The sequence below is a fragment of the Ictalurus furcatus genome, chromosome 7, assembly GCF_023375685.1.
Source record: "Ictalurus furcatus strain D&B chromosome 7, Billie_1.0, whole genome shotgun sequence".
Lineage (NCBI taxonomy): Eukaryota > Metazoa > Chordata > Actinopteri > Siluriformes > Ictaluridae > Ictalurus > Ictalurus furcatus.
Genome location: NC_071261.1, coordinates 13254076 through 13273619, shown reverse-complemented (window position 1 = coordinate 13273619; position 19544 = coordinate 13254076). Strand labels below are relative to the sequence as shown.

At 36.8% G+C, this 19544-nt stretch overlaps 2 protein-coding genes across 2 annotated transcripts in view; both read left to right on the top strand.

The window, feature by feature from the left end:
• Positions 1-1025: 1025 nt before the first annotated feature.
• Positions 1026-7369, top strand: LOC128609817 (leptin receptor gene-related protein). The gene is made up of 4 exons (XM_053628633.1): positions 1026-1132; positions 1714-1789; positions 1880-2066; positions 5029-7369. Exons 1-4 carry the CDS (start codon positions 1117-1119, stop codon positions 5143-5145), a joined length of 396 nt encoding a protein of 131 aa, XP_053484608.1. The 5' UTR covers positions 1026-1116; the 3' UTR covers positions 5146-7369.
• A 10712-nt stretch (positions 7370-18081) lies between these two features.
• Positions 18082-19544, top strand: part of pde4bb (phosphodiesterase 4B, cAMP-specific b) — a 29034-nt gene continuing 27571 nt past the window's right edge. Inside the window, exon 1 of the mRNA XM_053628599.1 lies at positions 18082-18138. Coding sequence (XP_053484574.1) covers positions 18097-18138 — 42 coding nt within the window. The 5' untranslated portion in view covers positions 18082-18096. The remainder of the gene's footprint in view (positions 18139-19544) is intronic.

Genomic DNA, 19544 nt, shown 5'->3' with positions numbered 1-19544 from the left:
GACGCAACCCGAACTCGAACCCGATTGGCTGTTGGGACTTCCGTGTTGTGACGTCTGCGCCGCCCCGTTTTTCTGGGAAGTCCGGCTCTTTTGATTGAGTCGGATCATGTGAATCGGTTCATCAATGAGAGCCCCGAAGATCAGCTCCCAAACAACTCAGTGCATTTTCCCCTTCCATATTATCACCACTTTACTTAAATAAATTGTTTCATTAAATCAGCATTCAAAACTATCTGTCTGACTGTCTCACACTCTTTCAGTTTGACTTTCTGTCTGTTTCTTTTGCTGTCTATTTGTCCATCTCACCATTTCTCACTGTCTTTATTTATTCGAACAAATGTAGAATTCAAAACTGTCTCACTGTCTGACTGTCTGTCTCACTGCCTGCCTCACTGTCTGTCTCACTGTCTGTTTTACTGTCTCACTGTCTCACTCTCTGTCTGTCTCAATGTCTGTCTGTCTCACTGTCTGTTTCACTGTCTGACTATCTGTCTGTCTAACTGTCTGCCTGTCTGTCTGTCTGTTTCACTGTCTGCCTGTCTGTCACACTGTCTATCTGTCTGTCTCACTGTCTGCCTCACTGTCTGTTTCACTGTCTGTCTCACTGTCTGTCTGTCTCAATGTCTGTCTGTCTCAATGTCTGTTTCATTGTCTGACTCACGCTGTCTCACTGTCTGTTTGTCTCACTGTCTTTCACTGTTTCACTCTTTGTCTCACTGTCTGTCTGTCTCACTGTCTGTTTTACCATCTGTCTCACTGTTTCACTGTCTCACTGTTTCACTGTCTCACTGACTGTCTGTCTGCCTCACTATTTGACTGTCTGTCTGTCTCACTGTTTCACTATCCAACTGTCTGTCTGTCTGTCTCTGTGTCAGTCCATAATAAACCATAATTATAATAAACTAATATAATATATAACATTGAATAAACATTTAAAACATTAGCTGCACAAATCCAGCTCAACACTGAAACTTTGTAAGAATGATTTTTTTCCCTTCTTTCTTTAAGGATTAAAATGAGTCGCGGCCCCTTTAAGACTCGCTCCAGGAGGAAACAGGAAGCTCTGGGCCATGAACATTTAACACAAAGAAACAAAAACGAAAGAAATTGTGTGACATGGCGGGGATTAAAGGTGATATTAAATCCAGATTATTCACTATATATCTTTTTTTTTTTTTTTTAGCACGAATGACATACTGAGACTTTAAGTAACTAGGTTTATGAAACTCTCAGAGCGACGCGTTTGTCTGAATGTGTGTGTGTGTGAGTGTGTGTGCGAGTGTGTGTGTGTGATTACTGTTTATTCCTCCATTTCTGTAGAAATGTATAAAGTTATTACAGAGTATTTTGGTAGTAAATACAGAGATACAGTGGAGATTATAAGTGTCTTGACGGGAATTGAGTGAAATATGTTTTTTTTAGGTGACCAGAGGTAGCAATCCAGCTGGTAATACGTTTAAATAATTAACACTTTATTTGAACTAATCATTTAATTAGCACTTCAAAGACCTGGGGGAAATTTGCAGAACATTTTTAGATAGCTAGTTTTGGTGACGTTAAAAGTTTCAGTTATTTTGATGTGCCTTATCAAGCTGTGAGCTGTAGGGGGCAGTAGACAGACGAGTTTAGACTGAAGTCCAACACCACACATTTATCCATCAAATGTCATAATATTATGTTTATATATTAACAATGATAGATTTCCTGTTTTAGCTCTGGTTAGTTTGTCCTTCAGCGGTGCCCTTGGGCTGACCTTTCTGTTTCTCGGCTGTGCGTTGGAGCAGTTTGGGTACGTCATCTATAGTCTGTCTGTTTACATTGTTCCAGAAGATGTGACTTTATTTTTGACTGTGTGTTTTTGTGTGTTTGGACTTTATAGAGTCTATTGGCCTCTGTTAGTGGTGATCTTCTATGTGATCTCGCCGTTGCCGTACTTCATCTCCACTAGGCTTGGAGATGACACTGATTCCTCAAGCAATACATGCAGGGAACTCTCACACTTCCTCACCACGGGGATTGTGATCTCAGCTTTTGGGCTGCCTGTTGTACTGGCACGCGTAGAATTGGTAAGAGGAGGGTTTTATACATTTTGTACATTTATACATCTCTGTAGGTAATTCCTCCATGCTTATTATTTTTAAGGTTACAAATGACTCCAGTACATTATAACATAACTCTAGGAATCATATGCAAATGACTCTGATGCATTATAATGTAACTCTAGGAATCATATTCAAATGACTCATACATTATAATGTAACACTAGGAATCATATTCAAATGGATCTGATACATTATAACTTAACTCTAGGAATCATATTCAAATGACTCAAATGCATTATAAGGTAACACTAGGGCTGCACAATTAATCAAATATCGATCGCGATTATGATTTTGACTGCCCACGATTAAATGAACATGATCGACTGTGATATTGCCGTTTAAAGTTTGTCCTCCGCTCATAGAAAACTCCACTACAGACCAAATCAAGCGCTTCCTAAATTTGCAGCCAATCACCATAGAGTGGCGCAGGGACTGTGAATAAATATTTATTTGCATCGGTGCGAGTGCCCTGTTCGGAGTTGTATAATACAATCAGAATAAAAACTACAGGAAGTCCAAAATGCATCTACATCACGCAACAGTTACTTTCACACTGCTCTTCATCACCTCAGTCAACTGAACAAGTGTGGAAATACTGCAGAGAAGCCATTATGATGTCAAGAGTGACACTGAACATCATCTGCTTCTCTCAACTTCCCAATCTCACAAACTCCCATCTTTTATTGATCCCGCAAAATGACCTGAACTTTCACCTGCTCTTGTAGACATAGCAGCGACGGGCGGAGTAAATTAATAATAATGCTATGCTACAAGGTGGGTTTAATTCAAACTTCTTTATGATTGGTGATGAATTATTTAATAATCAAGATTAGCAACTGTTCAGAAGGAGTACGCAGCTGCTCTTCTTCATGCTCTTCACTAACTCAAATACATAGCGTAGTCACGTCATTTAAACTTAAGGTTGCCAGATATCATCAGAAAAGTCAATTCCAGTTTCCATGTTTTGATTTAAGCCCCCCCAAAAAATATTATTAGCAGACGTACTGGGGAACCGATCTAAAAGTAACAACTGATAAACAAACAAACAGAAAACTAATAAAATGTAAAGACAGAAAATGTGCTAAGTTATAAAAAATAGATATTATAATAACTTCATAAAATATAAATAAAATGAGAAATGAAATAATGTTTAATTACTATGGGTTGCATTTAATATCAAATTGACATTAAGATAAGTTCACTATCTCCTTAGAAAGCTATTAGCCTTTTTCCTAATATGGATCATGTTTGTGTTAATCTAATTTTAATTAGGACTATTGTTTAAGATATTTAAAAATAAATATTTTATGCTTGGTTATTTATCAATTAACCAACAGTATTTCTCATTGCTATTATTTTAATTCAATTAACAGTGACCATGAGCAGAGAGCTTACATTTAACTGTTTATGACAGACCTCCTGATTAAAGCTTAAACAAAAAAAGATTGGTATCTGGATCGGTTTCGGTCGTAAAAATCCTGGTCGGAGCATCCCTAATGAACACCATTAAACTAAAGCGCTTTGCATCTGACGGGTAAATGAACTCACCCAATCACATCCTATATGAGATTATTCAGATATGTACACAATATACACAGAGCGGTTCAAGAACTGACTCCAGCCCAGAACCATGACAGTGGAAAATGTCTAATAGTGTAGCTTTAAATATATTTAAGAGGAGCAGACTTCAAACAATGAACATTGATGTTTTTTGTAATTGTTTACAAGGTGGAACAAGTTAACGGTTGTTTTTTGCATACAGTCTGTAAAATTAACTGAAAATATTGCATTTAGTTTACCAGAAGGTAAATTAATTAGTCATGGCTCACACTATGTTCCTAAATTCTGTCATAATTGACCAGCTCAAGTTTTCTCATGCCTACTTGTGGAAAAAAAAAAAATATATATATATATATATATATATATATATATATATATATATATATATATATATATATATATATATATATAAAATAAATTTTTAAACCCCTCAACTTGCTCTGTGCTCCTCAATTTTTGTAATTATTAAAGAAATTGTCTTGCATCTCTCCTCCTGTAAACACCGTTATTGCCTTTTCTGCATAGGCCTAAATTGTTTTCATTTGGTTGCATATTGTTATATTTAATTTCATATTTTCATTTGGTTGATGGCATTTTTATTTTTACTTATCCTATATTTTGGGTACTATTTTATTTATGTTTTGCTTCTACGAAATGATGTACTTTAAGGATCAGTCTAATTTGATGCAAAGATTTGTACATCAAAGGAGTGTAACTCAACATGGATATGAAAGCAGTGGTTTGTTTATTTAAATGTGAAAGTGCAGTAAAAATATGTTGTCACTAAAATCAATGAATAATCGTGATAAAAAATCGAGATCTCAATATTGATCAAAATAATCGGGATTATCATTTTGGCCATAATCGTGCATCCCTAGGTAACACTAGGAATCATAATCGAATGACTCAAATGCATTATAAGGTAACACTAGGAATCATAGGTAAATGACTCCGATACGTTGTAATTTAACACTTAGAATCGTCTTCGGATGACTCCGATCTGGTTCAGATTCAAATTATTCAAGTAGCGTGTAATGTTGCTCAGTGAATCAAATTGAAATGATTAATACATTAAAGTGCAACATGATTAATCAAATTTAATTGAATCATAGTAACACTGATACAGCATACTCTGTGTGAATCAAATTCAGACTCGTATAAATAAGCATGAATCAACGACATGAAACAAATTATAAATTGTTCTTTAAATGAGTCCCACCAGAGTCCAGAGGATCTTTCTCACCAGTCTCTTTTTATGAGTGTCATGTGCTGTGTGTTTCATATACAACACACTGTATGATCCATGACTCTTCAGATGACTCATTCCCAGAAGTAACTCACTGACTCACCTCCTGTTCTGGAACAGATCAAATGGGGAGCCTGTGGCCTGGTGATGGCGGGAAACGGTGTCATCTTCATCACCATCCTCGGTTTCTTCCTGGTGTTCGGCGGCGGCGACGACTTCAGCTGGGAGCAGTGGTAAAGCCGTGACCAAGGAGGGGTTGCCAGATTGAGAGGAAATCAGATATTTGCTTTTGTAGAGGAGAGGGAAGTGGGTGAAATATGGGAATGTTAAGGCCAAGCTTCACTAGTAATGTTAATGGAAGTGTTGTTGAGGGAGGGAGAGGGATGGGGAAAGAATGAAAGAACTTCAGTGTCCCTCGTGTGTTTCTGAGTCTCGATTTAAATCATCACACTTCTTACTATAACTGACATTAATTTCTGGCCGGGTTAATGTAGAACACTTCACATAAGATTTCACACTAGATTCATAATCAACTCTTATTTTCAAATCATTGCTTTAATATTTGTGTTCTTTTACTTTTTTTAATAACTATAATCACATGTTTACTGAATTCAAATAGTTAAAACAGCTAGAACATTCCAGATAAATCCCCAAAAAAGTTACACAAATGTGGGTACATTTAAATACAAAAATTTTCTTTAAAAACACTTGCTGACGTAAAGCATAAAGGATCTCTATGTCAAGACAAAGCTTCTGTCATATCAATATATCAAAAGGAAAAAAAATCTGGACCCCTCACTGCCCTTTAGCCATAAAGAACTCCTTTATAATCTATAATTCAGACATGTTGGCTTAACAAAGCTTCTCATTGAGGCTTATTATTATTATTCCATTCATACTTTCTTGCCATGACACACAACTCTGGCTTCTGGTTAACGTTCCTTGTTCTGAGTGAATGTAAAGATAAATGAGCCGTCTCTGGTTAGCTTCGGGCTGCTATTCTGGATTTCTGTCCATGTTTGTCTAACTCACATCTATTCATCTTTCATCATTCATCTTTGACTCTACAAAAATATGTGCATTTATTCATGCTACAACTCGTGACCATGAATCAAATTCAAATGACTGCGTACTTTTAAATTCTTTACTGATTTAAAATGATTTTTTAAACAATTCTTTACGACGTACCTTTACACCGTGTAAGAAATTCAAATTAGTCTGATAGAAAGGCCTTTTCACCATGAATCAAATTCAAATGACTCATAGAAATGAGCCTTTAATAAACCAATACATCATATTTAAATGATTTATGTATGTGAATTTAATTGAAATAACTCTGTAAATGATTCTTCATCACAATTATAGTTCACCTTTAATGAATGAATCTTAAATGACTCATATGGCATACCTATGTTTAAACGAATGAACCAATCTCAAAGGAAGCATGCAGACAGTTTCGGAGTCATTTAAATTTGAATCATAGAGTAAAAAATCATTGATTCATGCATGCTGTATCAATGAAATTTAAAATTTGATTCAGAAAGTAAAGGCTCATTTCTGTCGGCCTCATCTGCATTTGATTCATTTACACAGTAACAGAATCATTTGCATTTGATTCATATACACAATATCAGAATCATTTGTGTTTGATTCATGTTCAAAGTATTAGAATCATTTGCATTTGATTCATGTACACTGTATCCAAATCATTTGCATTTGATTCATGTACACAGTATCAGAATCATTTGCATTTGATTCATGTACACTGTATCACTCATATGATAATTGATTCATTGGAATGAATTCACCACAGACAAGTGAAATATCGTAAATTATAACCCGTCCACTTTGCTAATATAAACCGATTTTATTTTACGTTCAGTTTCTTTAACCTAACCTTAACCTTAAGGCCTTAACATCCTTTATTTACATAAAAACTACCAAAGCTCAAGCCTTCCTCCATCACCATCATCATCATTAAGTGTATTTAATATACTGTAAACAGAGGAAGAGTATTGGAGGGAAAGCCATAGCAATTTATACGTTTATTAAAATATCATGGGTGTTGGGTTTCACAGCAAATAAACAAACAAATATATATATATATATATATATATATATATATATATATATATATATATATATATATATATATATATATGTATATATAATATATATATTTGCAGTTTTGTTTTTACCCACAGTTTACACAATTCCTGTATGTGTATCTGAATATAAATATGAATATATCAACTATATGAAGACTCGTCTCTGCAGTGTGTGAAATACTACACGAATATATCTCTTTTATCGTAATGTGTAAAAACGTCACATTCACCGCTAGGTTTGGTATTGTAACAGGTTAATCACAGTGTAATTATTATTATTTTCTCATTTCCTACGTGTGTGTGTGTGTGTGTGTGTGTGCGCGCAATTAAGCAATAAAGCACTTGTATTTTGATGTCTGGGCTTTCTTTTTCTGTTGTGTTCATTCATAATAATAATAATAATGATAAGCAGTGGAACATTAAAAACTCATACTACATGAATTAACGTGTAAAAAAAAAAAAGTATAAAGACTTTGTATTTTTCCATCCGGTTCTAGTGCTTTAAGTTTGACGTGTTTCTGTGAGAAAAGTTTTTCTTTCACCTTAAATTCTCTACCCACATCAGAGGACATCTATTTCTGAGCTAAAAAAAGCTGCAGCATGAAACATAAAACCTGCTCCTGTGCCACCCACACACAAACACACACACACTTTCGTCCTACTGTGGTTTGTTGTTCTCCAGCCTTTTTACCTTCATTTGGATCTGCACAGATGAAAAACATCAGCGTCTGAACAATCTGAAGGATGATATGGAAATCTCCTGCAGAGAGAAACACATTTATAACACACTCTATGGAAAAAAAGGTCATGTCTAGAACACTTAAGGGTTCTCCAGTTGTCCCTCTTTGGGGGAATTTAGGAAAGTACGAGCGTTTCCCTGAGAGCGAGGCTTCCAACCTACATCCCTTTTAGGAGGATAAGAAGCATTAACTATACCAAAGAATCCTTTAAAGAACTGTGTGCAATCTCATGATAGAAAACAAGAAAGAAATAAAGTAAAAGAAAGGAAAGTGAAAGAGAAGGAAAAGAAAGATGGAAAGAAAAGGGTAGGAAGCAAAAAAGGAAGAGATAAAAAGAATAGCAAAAGGGAAGAAGGTAAGGAAAAGAAAAAACAAGGGATGATTAATTAAGAAGGAAAAGAGAGACGAAAGAGCAAAACAGGAAGAAAGAAAATCATTCTTATATCCAGTGGCTTTAATCCATAATTACATTCCTGACATCACTTTTAACATTGCAGTTATATCTTTAAACACACAGACACACAAACACACACACCTGCAATATCTGTTTAAACTCCTCTTTTTGATATTATCCAGCTCTTTCCATTTATATTAAGAGCTCTGTTCCATTTTATTTATACATACTGTCAAAGTGAGTAATGTCCTCCATACAGACACACACACACACCTCAGCTGTGTCTGGTGTCCCTGTGGAAAGTGCAGGAGATTAGGCGTGATTTAGGTGAACTATAATCAATGCTAATTGGGATGTTTGTCGTTGACGGCTGTGTGTGTGTGTCTGTGTGTGTGTGTGTGTGACTAGATAATATGGCAGTGCATTGAAAAAGTGGAACGTTCCATTTGTTCTGCTTCCTTCTCTCTAATAAATGAGGCCATTACTGCTCATTTAATGTTCCCAACTCATTACCATGAATCAAATGATTCATAATATAAATCAAATTCAAATGACTCTAGTACAGTTTATATTTACACTACAAATCAAATTCAAACGAGTCAAATTCAAATGATTTCAAATGACTCAGATACAGTGTATCTTTACTCTAAGAATCAATTTCAAATTACTCTGATACATGCTACAAATTGAATCAATTTGAAATGACTCAGATACAGTGTACCTTTCCTCTATGAATCAATTTCAAATGACTCAGATTCAGTGTACCTTTACTCTAAGAATCAATTTCAAATTGAAATGACTCAGATACAGTGTACCTTTCCTCTATGAATCAATTTCAAATGACTCAGATTCAGTGTACCTTTAATCTAAGAATCAATTTCAAATTACTCTGATACATGCTACAAATTGAATCAATTTGAAATGACTCAGATAAAGTGTACCTTTACTCTAAGAATCAATTTGAAATGACTCAGATACGGTGTACCTTTACTCTGTGAATAAATTTCAAATGACTCAGATACAGTGTACCATTACTCTATGAATCAATTTCAAATGACTCAGATACAGTGCACCTTTACTCTAAGAATCAATTTCAAATGACACAGTGTACCTTCATGCTATGAATTAAATTTAAATGTGTGAACCCAAAATTATTAAAATTCAGGCAAAAACACTCTCTGTTGTGTGACAATGCTAATGCCATACTTGCTAATAAGACTGCAGTAATTTGTGCAGTTACGGATGAGAGACAGGAACGCTAGCAGCAGAACTCGGTGTTGCTATAACACCACCGTTTTCACAGCAGCATTAATGCCACATTTGAACTGAGAGCCACGCTGTTAATACACTTTAATTAACACAGCAACACGCTTTGAGGAATTATGTTTTCCACTGTTCTGGGCCACCAGAGAGCACGTGCAGATGGAGATATTTCATGCTCAGTTTATGGAACTGAAAGAGCAGACGTGACATGACAGTGTTTTGTGGTCTCTGTGCCTCCTGTGGGTCGAGTGCCGCTGGTGTGTCGCTAACGACCTCCATCCTGAGGGAGGCTTCCTGTTGTTAAGCAGAACAAAGTGCAGGGAACATAAAGAGGAGATGGATGGCACTGAGACGTTCAGAAGATGTGCCTGGTCCTCATACCTGCTGACTTCAATTATGCAGTAAAATACTTTACCTAGCATTAGCGAGCTGGCTAATCAACTCATCCCAATGCTTTTATTATGTCATAAAATTCTGGCTAGTTAATTTTAGTTACTGGTTTTTAACTAAACAATAAAATTCATCATCCAAAAATGTAATTCTGGTTTAAATTATACCATAAAACAGTTTACCTAATGTTAGCTAACCTGCTAGCAGCTACTGTTTTTTTTTTTTTTTTACTAAACAATATTGTTCACTTAACAAAGCTTGTTAGCAAGTTTACCTGCTAGTTTTAATTACACCATAAAATACTTTAGCTAGCTGGCTTGTTTAGCTTCTCTATAACATCACTCAATATTAGCTTCCTAGTGAACTTGGATGCTTTGATTGTGTATTAATTACATAATTAAATAGTTAATCTTTTTTGATTAAAGTTTTTTGAGTGAATGTCTGGTTTGACGTACACTATAATAGTGAATCTAACATTAACAAAACCATTAACGAACCTTGCTACTGGTTTTACGTACAGAATTAAATATTTTACTTGACATTAGCCAGCTTGTTTCTGAACGTAAAGGTTCATTGTAATTATAGATGCTATGCTAAATTTAGCTAGTAAAGAAAAGGTCAGAGGTAACAGCTGTAAAGTTTACTGTATTGTTAGACGCCTAGCTCGTTGCCAAATTCTAGAATTTTACTTGTGTAAAAAAATAATTCACTAAGCAAAAGAGATGACAAAGAAAAGTAAGTGTCGATGTCATGATGAGTTTTCTTAGTAAGGATAAAAATAGTTATCTCAGAGATACTTGTATGTTAGCCAACACTACTGCTAATTCAGCTCCTAATATAAGTGCGTGAAGCTCCGTGCAGGAGATGTGTTTGTACTCATCAAGAGCACGAGTCTATTGGTTGGACAAGGACATGAGTGGCTCTGAAGTGTGTTGTGTGGAATTTATCTTGAAATTTGAACATGTTGAAGACCTCTGGCTCGGGAAGAGCTCTGTGAATTAATCATTCATAATTCAATGTAGAGATACAAGCGTTTGAGCATTCGATTGACAGGTCGAGTGAAAGGAGCCTCCAGTGGACAGAAGCTCAGGATGAGTGTTGCCTGGAAACAGACTTGCATTTTTCTGACAGTAAGATCGGCCTTGAACGCGGGCCGCCGGGACACTCTGGCTTTATCCGCCTTGTTCAAATGTTCCTCGCTCACTCGAGCCTGTTCTCACTGATGTACGGCCAAACCTGAGAGAACATGCAGGAGGTTGTTTGGAAGGGATTCAAGGGGAAAAAAAGCCTCTACTCTCATCCAAAAACAAATTCGAGCATCTTCAGTTTGCCAGACACTACTGGAACTTCAAATAGGATCGGGTTCTATGGTCAGATGAAACCAAAATAGAGCTTTTTGGCAATAAACACCAGAGGTGGTGTTGGCGCACACAGAGAGTTAGCCATATGGAAAAGTACCTCATGCCCACGGTTAAATATAGTGGTGGCGCTTTAATGTTTTGGGGCTGTTTTTCTGCCAGAAGACCTGGACATTTTGTTAGGATACATGGCATCATGGACTCTATCAAATATGAACAGATATTAAATGAAAACCTGACTGCCTCTGCCAGAAAGCTTCAAATGGGCCATGGTTGGATCTTCCAGCAGGACAATGATCCAAAACATACATCAAGATCTACAAAAAAATGGTTTACTAACCACAAAATCATGGTCCTGCCATGGCCATCCCAGTTCCCTGACCTGAACCCCATAGAAAACCTGTGGAGTGAACTGAAGAGGAGAGTCTACCAGCGTGGACCTCAGGAATGATCTCAGATCCCTCGTCATATATTCTCCAACCTCATCAGGCATTATAGGAGAAGACTCAGAGCTGTTATCTTGGCAAAGGGAGGTGGCACAAAGTATTGACTAAAAGGGTGCCAATAATCGTTGCACACCTATATTTAACAAAGATATGTTTTTTTTTTTTTATAAAACTGTGTTGTGTTTGCAATTGTTTGATATCCATGAGAGCAGAGTATTTTTGTGAATTTTTTTAACAAAAGATCAAAAGGTTCAACAATAAAGACAATTTTCCACAGCCTTCACAGCTCATATTTACCAAGGGTGTGAATATTAGTGGAGGGCACTGTGTATACACTAGGCACCGTGTACTTATTGACTAACATCCCCTGGGTGCCAACTTCCAACACTGTCAGAAGGGCTGTGCTCAAAATATCGATTTACCAATAATTGGTGTGATAAAAACGAAACCCATGCAATCTGTCAACCCTGAACAGGTTCATATCGGTGACATGGCAAGTGAGCAGTAGTGAGTCACTTTACTGATTCGGTTCTTTCATACACATCCATTTGAAGTGAGTTGGACTTTGTGAGGTAGATCCTAAAACCTAAAACCCTTGGTTTTGTGTTTAAACAAAAGAAGTTGATTTTTTTTTTCTCGCAAGAATTGATTCAAATTTTCATTTTTCATTTGAAATCTAACATGTTAATTTACTTTTAAAGTTAAATGTCATTTAACATGATCATTTAAGTGAAACCCACCCCAAAAAACTATAATAATGATATAGAATTGATTCGTTCTCGAACTTGAATCGTTCTCAAGAATCTGCTTGTTTGTTTTATTAACACATGAACTAGACCAAACATTCAATTCGTGATTCGTTGTTGTGAACCGATTCACCCGGGTGACTTAGTTTAAAGGGTCGTTCAGTTAAAAAAAAATGAATGTAAAAATATATATAAAAAAACGAACCGAAACGTTGAGGATTCAATGCGACTCGCGATGATCCAGAAACTGACCGAGGAGAGAGAGAGAGAAAGAGAGAGAGACACTGGCACCTTGCATTTTGTCACTTTATTTTTCATTTTTATTTATATTCTTTATTTACTTATTTTTGTAATTATTACTATTTTTATTATTATTCATATTGTTTTTATTTTATTCTATTCCATTATTATTATTGTGTGTTTTTTTTAAATTCTCCTTTCTTTTCTATATCGATGCTTTGGCAATATTATATGTAAACAATCACGACAATAAAGTACTCTGTATTGAACTGAATTTAGAGAGAGAGAGAGAGAGAGAGAGAGAGAGAGAGAGAGAGAGAGAGAAAGCAGGGGGGAGAAAGAGAGAGAGTGAAACGAGGGAGAGAGGGAGAGAGAGAGCGAAGGGAGAGAGGAAGGGAGGGAGAGAGAACACGAAGGGAGAGAAAAAGAGAGAGCGCGAAGGGAGAGAGGGAGGTGGAGAGAGAGGGGGATAGAGAGAGAAAGCAGAGGGAGAAAGAGAGAGAGAGAGTGAAGGGAGAGAGAAGGTTGAGAGAGAGCGCGAAGAGAGAGGAAGGGAGGGAGAGAGAACACGAAGGGAGAGAAAGAGAGAGAGTGAAGGGAGGGAGAGAGGGAGGGAGAGAGAGAGAGCGAAGGTTGAGAGAGAGAGCGCGAAGAGAGAGAGGAAGGGAGGGAGAGAGAACACGAAGGGAGAGAGAGAGAGCGCGTGCGAAGGGAGACAGGGAGGTAGAGAGAGAGCGAGAGAGAGAAAGCAGGGGGGAGAAAGAGAGAGAGAGTGAAGGGAGGTAGAGAGAGAGAGGGCGAGAGAGAGAGCGAGAGAATGCTCACATTCATCGGATCCCCACCGCAGTTTTCATTGGGACGTGAGATTTAGAAGCGGCACTCTTTCATGTCATCCCTCCATTTCCACCTCTTCTGCGCGGCTGTTTCAGCGGACGGAGTGAATAAGGAATGAGGTAAGCAGAGCTGTGCGCGTGGAGGAACAGGGGATGTGCGTACAAATGAAGAGAAGAGGAGAAACGAGGCTTTGTTTCTGTCACGGTTAAATACCGACACGTCTTCCTGTGGATTTAACCGGAGAATAAACTGCTGCTCGGGTGTAAAGGCTGTAGCGTTAAACGCGAACGCAACACTGTTTACTGTAGCTGTAATAAACACAGACAACACCACACTTTCATTATTACTCATTACTCACTACTCCTCCCTTCTCAACTTTATTACCTACAAACATTAGAATCAGAAACCAGAAACGATGAACATCACCTCACTTTCAGATCAGGGAGGAGAGAAAATACAGTTCCAGGTCTCAGTCAGTCAGCGATACTGTGTTTCATCGCGATATTTCCACCTCGAGAACGATAACAGAACGATAATACTGCGATACTACTACTACTACTACTAATAATAATAATAATGTAGCTACTGTAAAGACATGTATCGTCAAAGAGTTTATAAAAATAGTGTTCACAAGGAGAGGAGCACGGAATAAAAGTCAGCGATAGCCGAAGCGTTCTGAAGCGGTTCGTTTACTGATGAACGAGAAGACGTCACACTTTTATCCCTTTATGGTTACATTTAATGTTGTGGAGTGTTAGACAAAATAAAATAAAAAACGCTGTGAACTCTTGGGATGTTGAATTGAGATGGTGTTGTGTTCACTGTGTTCACGTCATGATGTTTTGAGTTGTGTGGAACACTGATGTTTCTCCCTCAGGTCGGTGAGGTGGAGTTTTCATGTTGATCATGTTGTGAGGCGAGCTCCATGGTAGTGCATGATGACACGTTTTCATGTGAAATTTTTAGGCAAATTCGTGATTTTCTAGCTGTTTTTGGAAAAACCTGATGCAGAGTTCGCTCGTGAAGTTTAACGTGACCAGCCCTTTACGATTCATGTTAGTGATGGTGTGTGTGTTTTGTTTTGTTTTGTTTGTTTGGTTGGGTTTTTTTTTTTTTGGGGGGGGGGGGGGGGGGGGGGCAGTGTGTGACCTTCCCTCAATGACACATTGATTCACAGCCCAAAGGCAGGAATTTCCTGGGAAAAATCAATTATCTGTGATGTACACATCACAGAGATGTCTGTCTGTCTTATTCTCTCTCTCTCTCTCTCTCTCTCTCTTTCTCTCTCTCTTTGTGTGTGTGTGCTGTATGATTAAAGCTGGGAGATGAAACAGTTGTTTTAGTGAGATTGATGTTTTATTACAGAGCACTAACAAGGAAAAGTGGAAATGTTTGATGTGTGACACTGTGTTGCTTCATACAGTTCGTAAAAACCGTGTGTGTGTGTGTGTGCGCGTGCGTGTGTGTGTTAAAATTGGATTGTTCTGCTCATGTGGCTAAAGAGAAAGTGAGCTGTGTGTCATTACATAAAATCATTGATGTTCCTGACTCGAAGGCTCGACTCTGTAATCCAGGGTCAATGCGACTGATGCTGCAGGACTGAGAGAGAGCGAGAGAGAGAGAGAGCGAGAGAGAGATGACACTATTACATTAATGTTTTCTTCCTTTCTTTGCTTGTAAAACACTTTTCAAAATGTAGTAAAGCAAAGAATCACCAAATCAGTTCACAAATAAGAGCTAGCACAACCACACCAGAGAAAAAAGGAAGAGAGAAAGAAAGAAGGAAGAATGAATGAAAGGAAGAATGAATGAAGGACAGATAAACAAAAATTATGAGAAGAAAGAAAGAAAGAAAAAAGAAATGAAAGAAAGGATAAAGAGACAGTCAGAAGGGACGAAAGCAACAGAAAGAAGACACAGAGAAAGATAATCAAGAAAGCAAAAAGGACAAAACGAGACAGTCGGAAGGGAAATTACATGTAGATTGCTTCTTACTGGAGCTCTTCTTATACAGATTGCTTTTTACACACACACACACACACACACACACACACACACAGGTTCATCATCAAACAAAAGACAAGTGAGTCGAGTAAATCTCATCAACATTCAAATTTAGCTGGAAAAATATAACACGCAGGACAGAAACGTAAAAACGGGAAGATTATTTTACATGCACCATCTCTCTGTTCCTGCACACATAGGAAAGAAAGAAAAAGAAAGAAAGAAAGAAAAAGAAAAAAGGAAGAGAAGGATTTTTTTTATCATAAAATAGGTTAAGTAAAAAAGTTTACACAAGAAAAGAAGGAATTAAGTGAAAGGAAGACGTTAAGACAGACAGAAGGAAGGAAAAAAATGGAAAAAAAAGTACAGAAAAACAAGTAAAGAGGAATTAAAGGAGAAAAAGAAAGAAATGGAAAAATGCAAGAAGGAGAGTGAAGAACGAAAGAATGAAAGATAGAAAGACAGAGAAACAAGAAAGGAAGTAAAACAAAAAAGGGAAGATGAAAAAGAAAGAAAGGCCTGAGAGAAAGAGAAACAAAAAAGAAAGAATAAACGATAAAGAGACAGACGGAAGGAAAGAAAGAAATAACGAGAGGAACAGAAAGATAAGTAAGGAAGAAAGAAAGTAAGGAGTTAAGAAAGACAGAAAGAAAGAAAAAGGGAAAATAAATACGGAAATCACGAAACAAAGAAGTATGGAAGAATTAAAGATGAAAAAGAAAGGATGGAAACATGAAAGAAAGAAAGATTGAAAGAAATGCAGAGAAACCAAAAAAAGCAAGACAAAAAGAAAGAAGGGAAGATGAACAAGATAGAAAAGCTTGAGAGAAAGAGAAGCAAAAAGGAAAAAGAAGGAAATAATAAAAAGAAAGAAGGATAAAGAGACAGTCAGAAAGAAAGAAAGAAAGAATACTCCATCGTGTACTCTCTAGCCATTGGACTGTGTTGTTGGTGTAACTGGTTCATTTTTCTGTGAGAGGATTCTGTGACAGAGATCTCTCAGGACACGTGTGAGACACGTTTCTGTGAGAGGATTCTGTGACGGAGATCTCTCAGGACACGTGTGAGACACGTTTCTGTGAGAGGATTCTGTGACGGAGATCTCTCAGGACACGTGTGAGACACGTTTCTGTCAGAGGATTCTGTGACGGAGATCTCTCAGGACACGTGTGAGACACGTTTCTGTGAGAGGATTCTGTGACGGAGATCTCTCAGGACACGTATGAGACACGTTTCTGTGAGAGGATTCTGTGACGGAGATCTCTCAGGATACGTGTGAGACACGTGTGTACACTGCCTGTGATGAAGCCGTATGTTAAACGCTGTTAAGAAGCACAGAAAGTTCAGACACGTTCAGTAAACGTCTCTGTGCTGTGGCTTTTCACCTAAAGGTCAGCGTGACCTTTTCCTGTCCTGAAGACCAGACACCAGATCTCTCCATCACTGTTTTAACACCAGGCTTCCTGAATCCTGATGAAACGAACCGTCCAGAACGTTTTCAGAAAAGACTTTTATAAATAAAAGTATAATGTATAAAAAGTCTGCTGAATAAATAAATCTGAAAAAAACCCCAACTATTTACTATATATATGTATATATATATATATAAAAGTTTTTTTTCTAAAGGAAGGCATTTTATAATGTAGGTTATAAAAATAAAAATAAAAATTGAGATGCATCAAGATGCCTAAAGAATTTAATCAAATCCCAGCCATACTGAAACAAGCAACAAAAAATAAAGAAATAGCCAAAAGAAAAGGGAGAAATAAAGAAAGAAAGGAAAACAAAAATGAAAAAAGAGAACCGACGAAGGAAAGGAAACAGAGAATGAAAGAAGAAGAAATAAAAGAAATAAACAAAGAAAAAAGAAAGATAGAAATGAAAAACAAAGAAAAAAGAGAAGCAAAGATGAAAAGCATAAAAGTAAAAAGCAAGCAAGAAAGAACAAATGAACAAAGGAAAGAAAGAAAGAAAGAAAGAAAGAAAAACAAAGAAAAAAGAGAAGCAAAGATGAGAAATAAAGAAAGAAAAATAAAAGTAAAAAGAAAGAAAAAAGAACAAATGAAAGAAAGAAAGAAATGAAAAACGAGAAGGAAGATGAACAGAATAAAAGTAAAAAAAATGCAAGGTGAACAAATGAACAAAGGAAAGAAAGAAAGCAAGAAATGAATGAAAAAGAAAAAAGAGAAGGAAGAATGAACAGAATAAAAGTAAAAAGAACGCAAGGAAGAACAAATAAACAAAGGAAAGAAAGAAAGAAACTCAATGTAGGTTATAAAAAAAACCCTTTAGGTTCACCAAGGTAGATGCATAAAGAATTGATTTGAATCACTGAATCGAATCAAATGACTGAATCAATTCCTAGTTGAAGTTTTATGGTATCTCAGTACCTGGCACTCTTGTTCGAATGAAATGAAATAAACACTATAATAATCACACAGCAGCGACGGAAATGTCACTACAGATTCGAGCAGTGACGTGATACAGCCTCAGAACATGTTGAAAGGAATTTCGTGCCGTTTTTTCCTTTATGGTGAAATTGAGTCTGATTATCTGACAGAGAGTCTGATTGTTCTCCCATCTCTCTCCTCAAGCAGCTGGACGTTGTGAAGGTCTCATCTGCATTCATCACACACTGAGGATAGAGGAGGAGGAGAAGAGGAGGATGAGGAAGAGTCGCAGTGTGCTGACAGTCACGCCTGAAGACGTGAGTGTGACGGACAGCAAGACTCTGAGTCAGACGCTGCAGCTGCGTGTATAGCGTGTACATGGTGCACAGTAGATTATTCCTCTTTTCAGTTTCGAATGCGTTGTAAAAGCCTGTGAAATGGAAATGAGAGTCTTATTGTGACAAAGTGACAAGAATTCCGTCCACACAAGCTCAAAGAGACACTCAGACGTTCGCATGGCTTTTAGACATATAATACAAACGTTTAGGGAAGTGAAGTCACAGTGTCAGGGATATTAAATATTATTTATATTAGAATATCAGTCATTTTAGAACATTAGTGATGAGTGATTTAGGAATATTACTAATGTGAAATTATGGATTATTAGAATATCAATTACATTAGACAGAGTAATATTATACAATAGAGTTGGACATTAGAGTTATTAGACGTTAGGTTTTTTAACATTGTGATATTGGACATTAAAGATATTAGAATAGAATATCATCGATATTGGACACATGATATTGGACACTAGTGATATGGACATTGGTGATATTGGACATTGATATTGGACACTAGTGATATTGGACATTGGTGATATTAGACATTGATATTGGACATTGATTATATTGGACATTGGTGATATTGGACATTGATATTGGACACTAGTGATATTGGACATTGGTGATATTAGACATTGATATTGCACATTGATGATATTGGACACTAGTGATATTGGACATTGGTGATATTGGACATTGATATTGGACACTAGTGATATTGGACATTGGTGATATTAGACATTGATATTGCACATTGATGATATTGGACACTAGTGATATTGGACATTGGTGATATTGGACACTAGTGATATTGGACATTGATGATATTGGACACTAGTGATATTGGACACTAGTGATATTGGACATTGATGCTATCAACAAAGTCCAACACTAATGTCTAATATCAACAGTGTCCAACAAAATGTATTGGCCTTTTTAGTTACTAATGTATTTATTAATGTAATGCCACACACACACTCACACATACACACACACACACACACACACACACACACACTGAGGAGCTTTATCAGTGTGTAGAAGTAGAGAACAGTGAAGCAAAAGCAGACGAGTATGTGAGCAGTGGAACAGACGGAACCCCCACAGGGTGAAACACAGAGACTCGAGGACAGAGTCAGACCACGGCGTCCATCTGTCTCTGATTTGTGTAGTCAGAGACACATGTACAGAGCTAACCAGTCCAAATTATTCATTGCTTACTCATAAAGTATTCATACTTAAATAAAGAGAGTGACTAAATAGTGTGGGAGTGTGAGAAATAAATTCTGACAGAATATGTGCATGAAAAAACCCGTTTCGCAAGAAATATTATTACACTAATAATACTGATTATTAATCCTGCACTAATTAAAAGCACA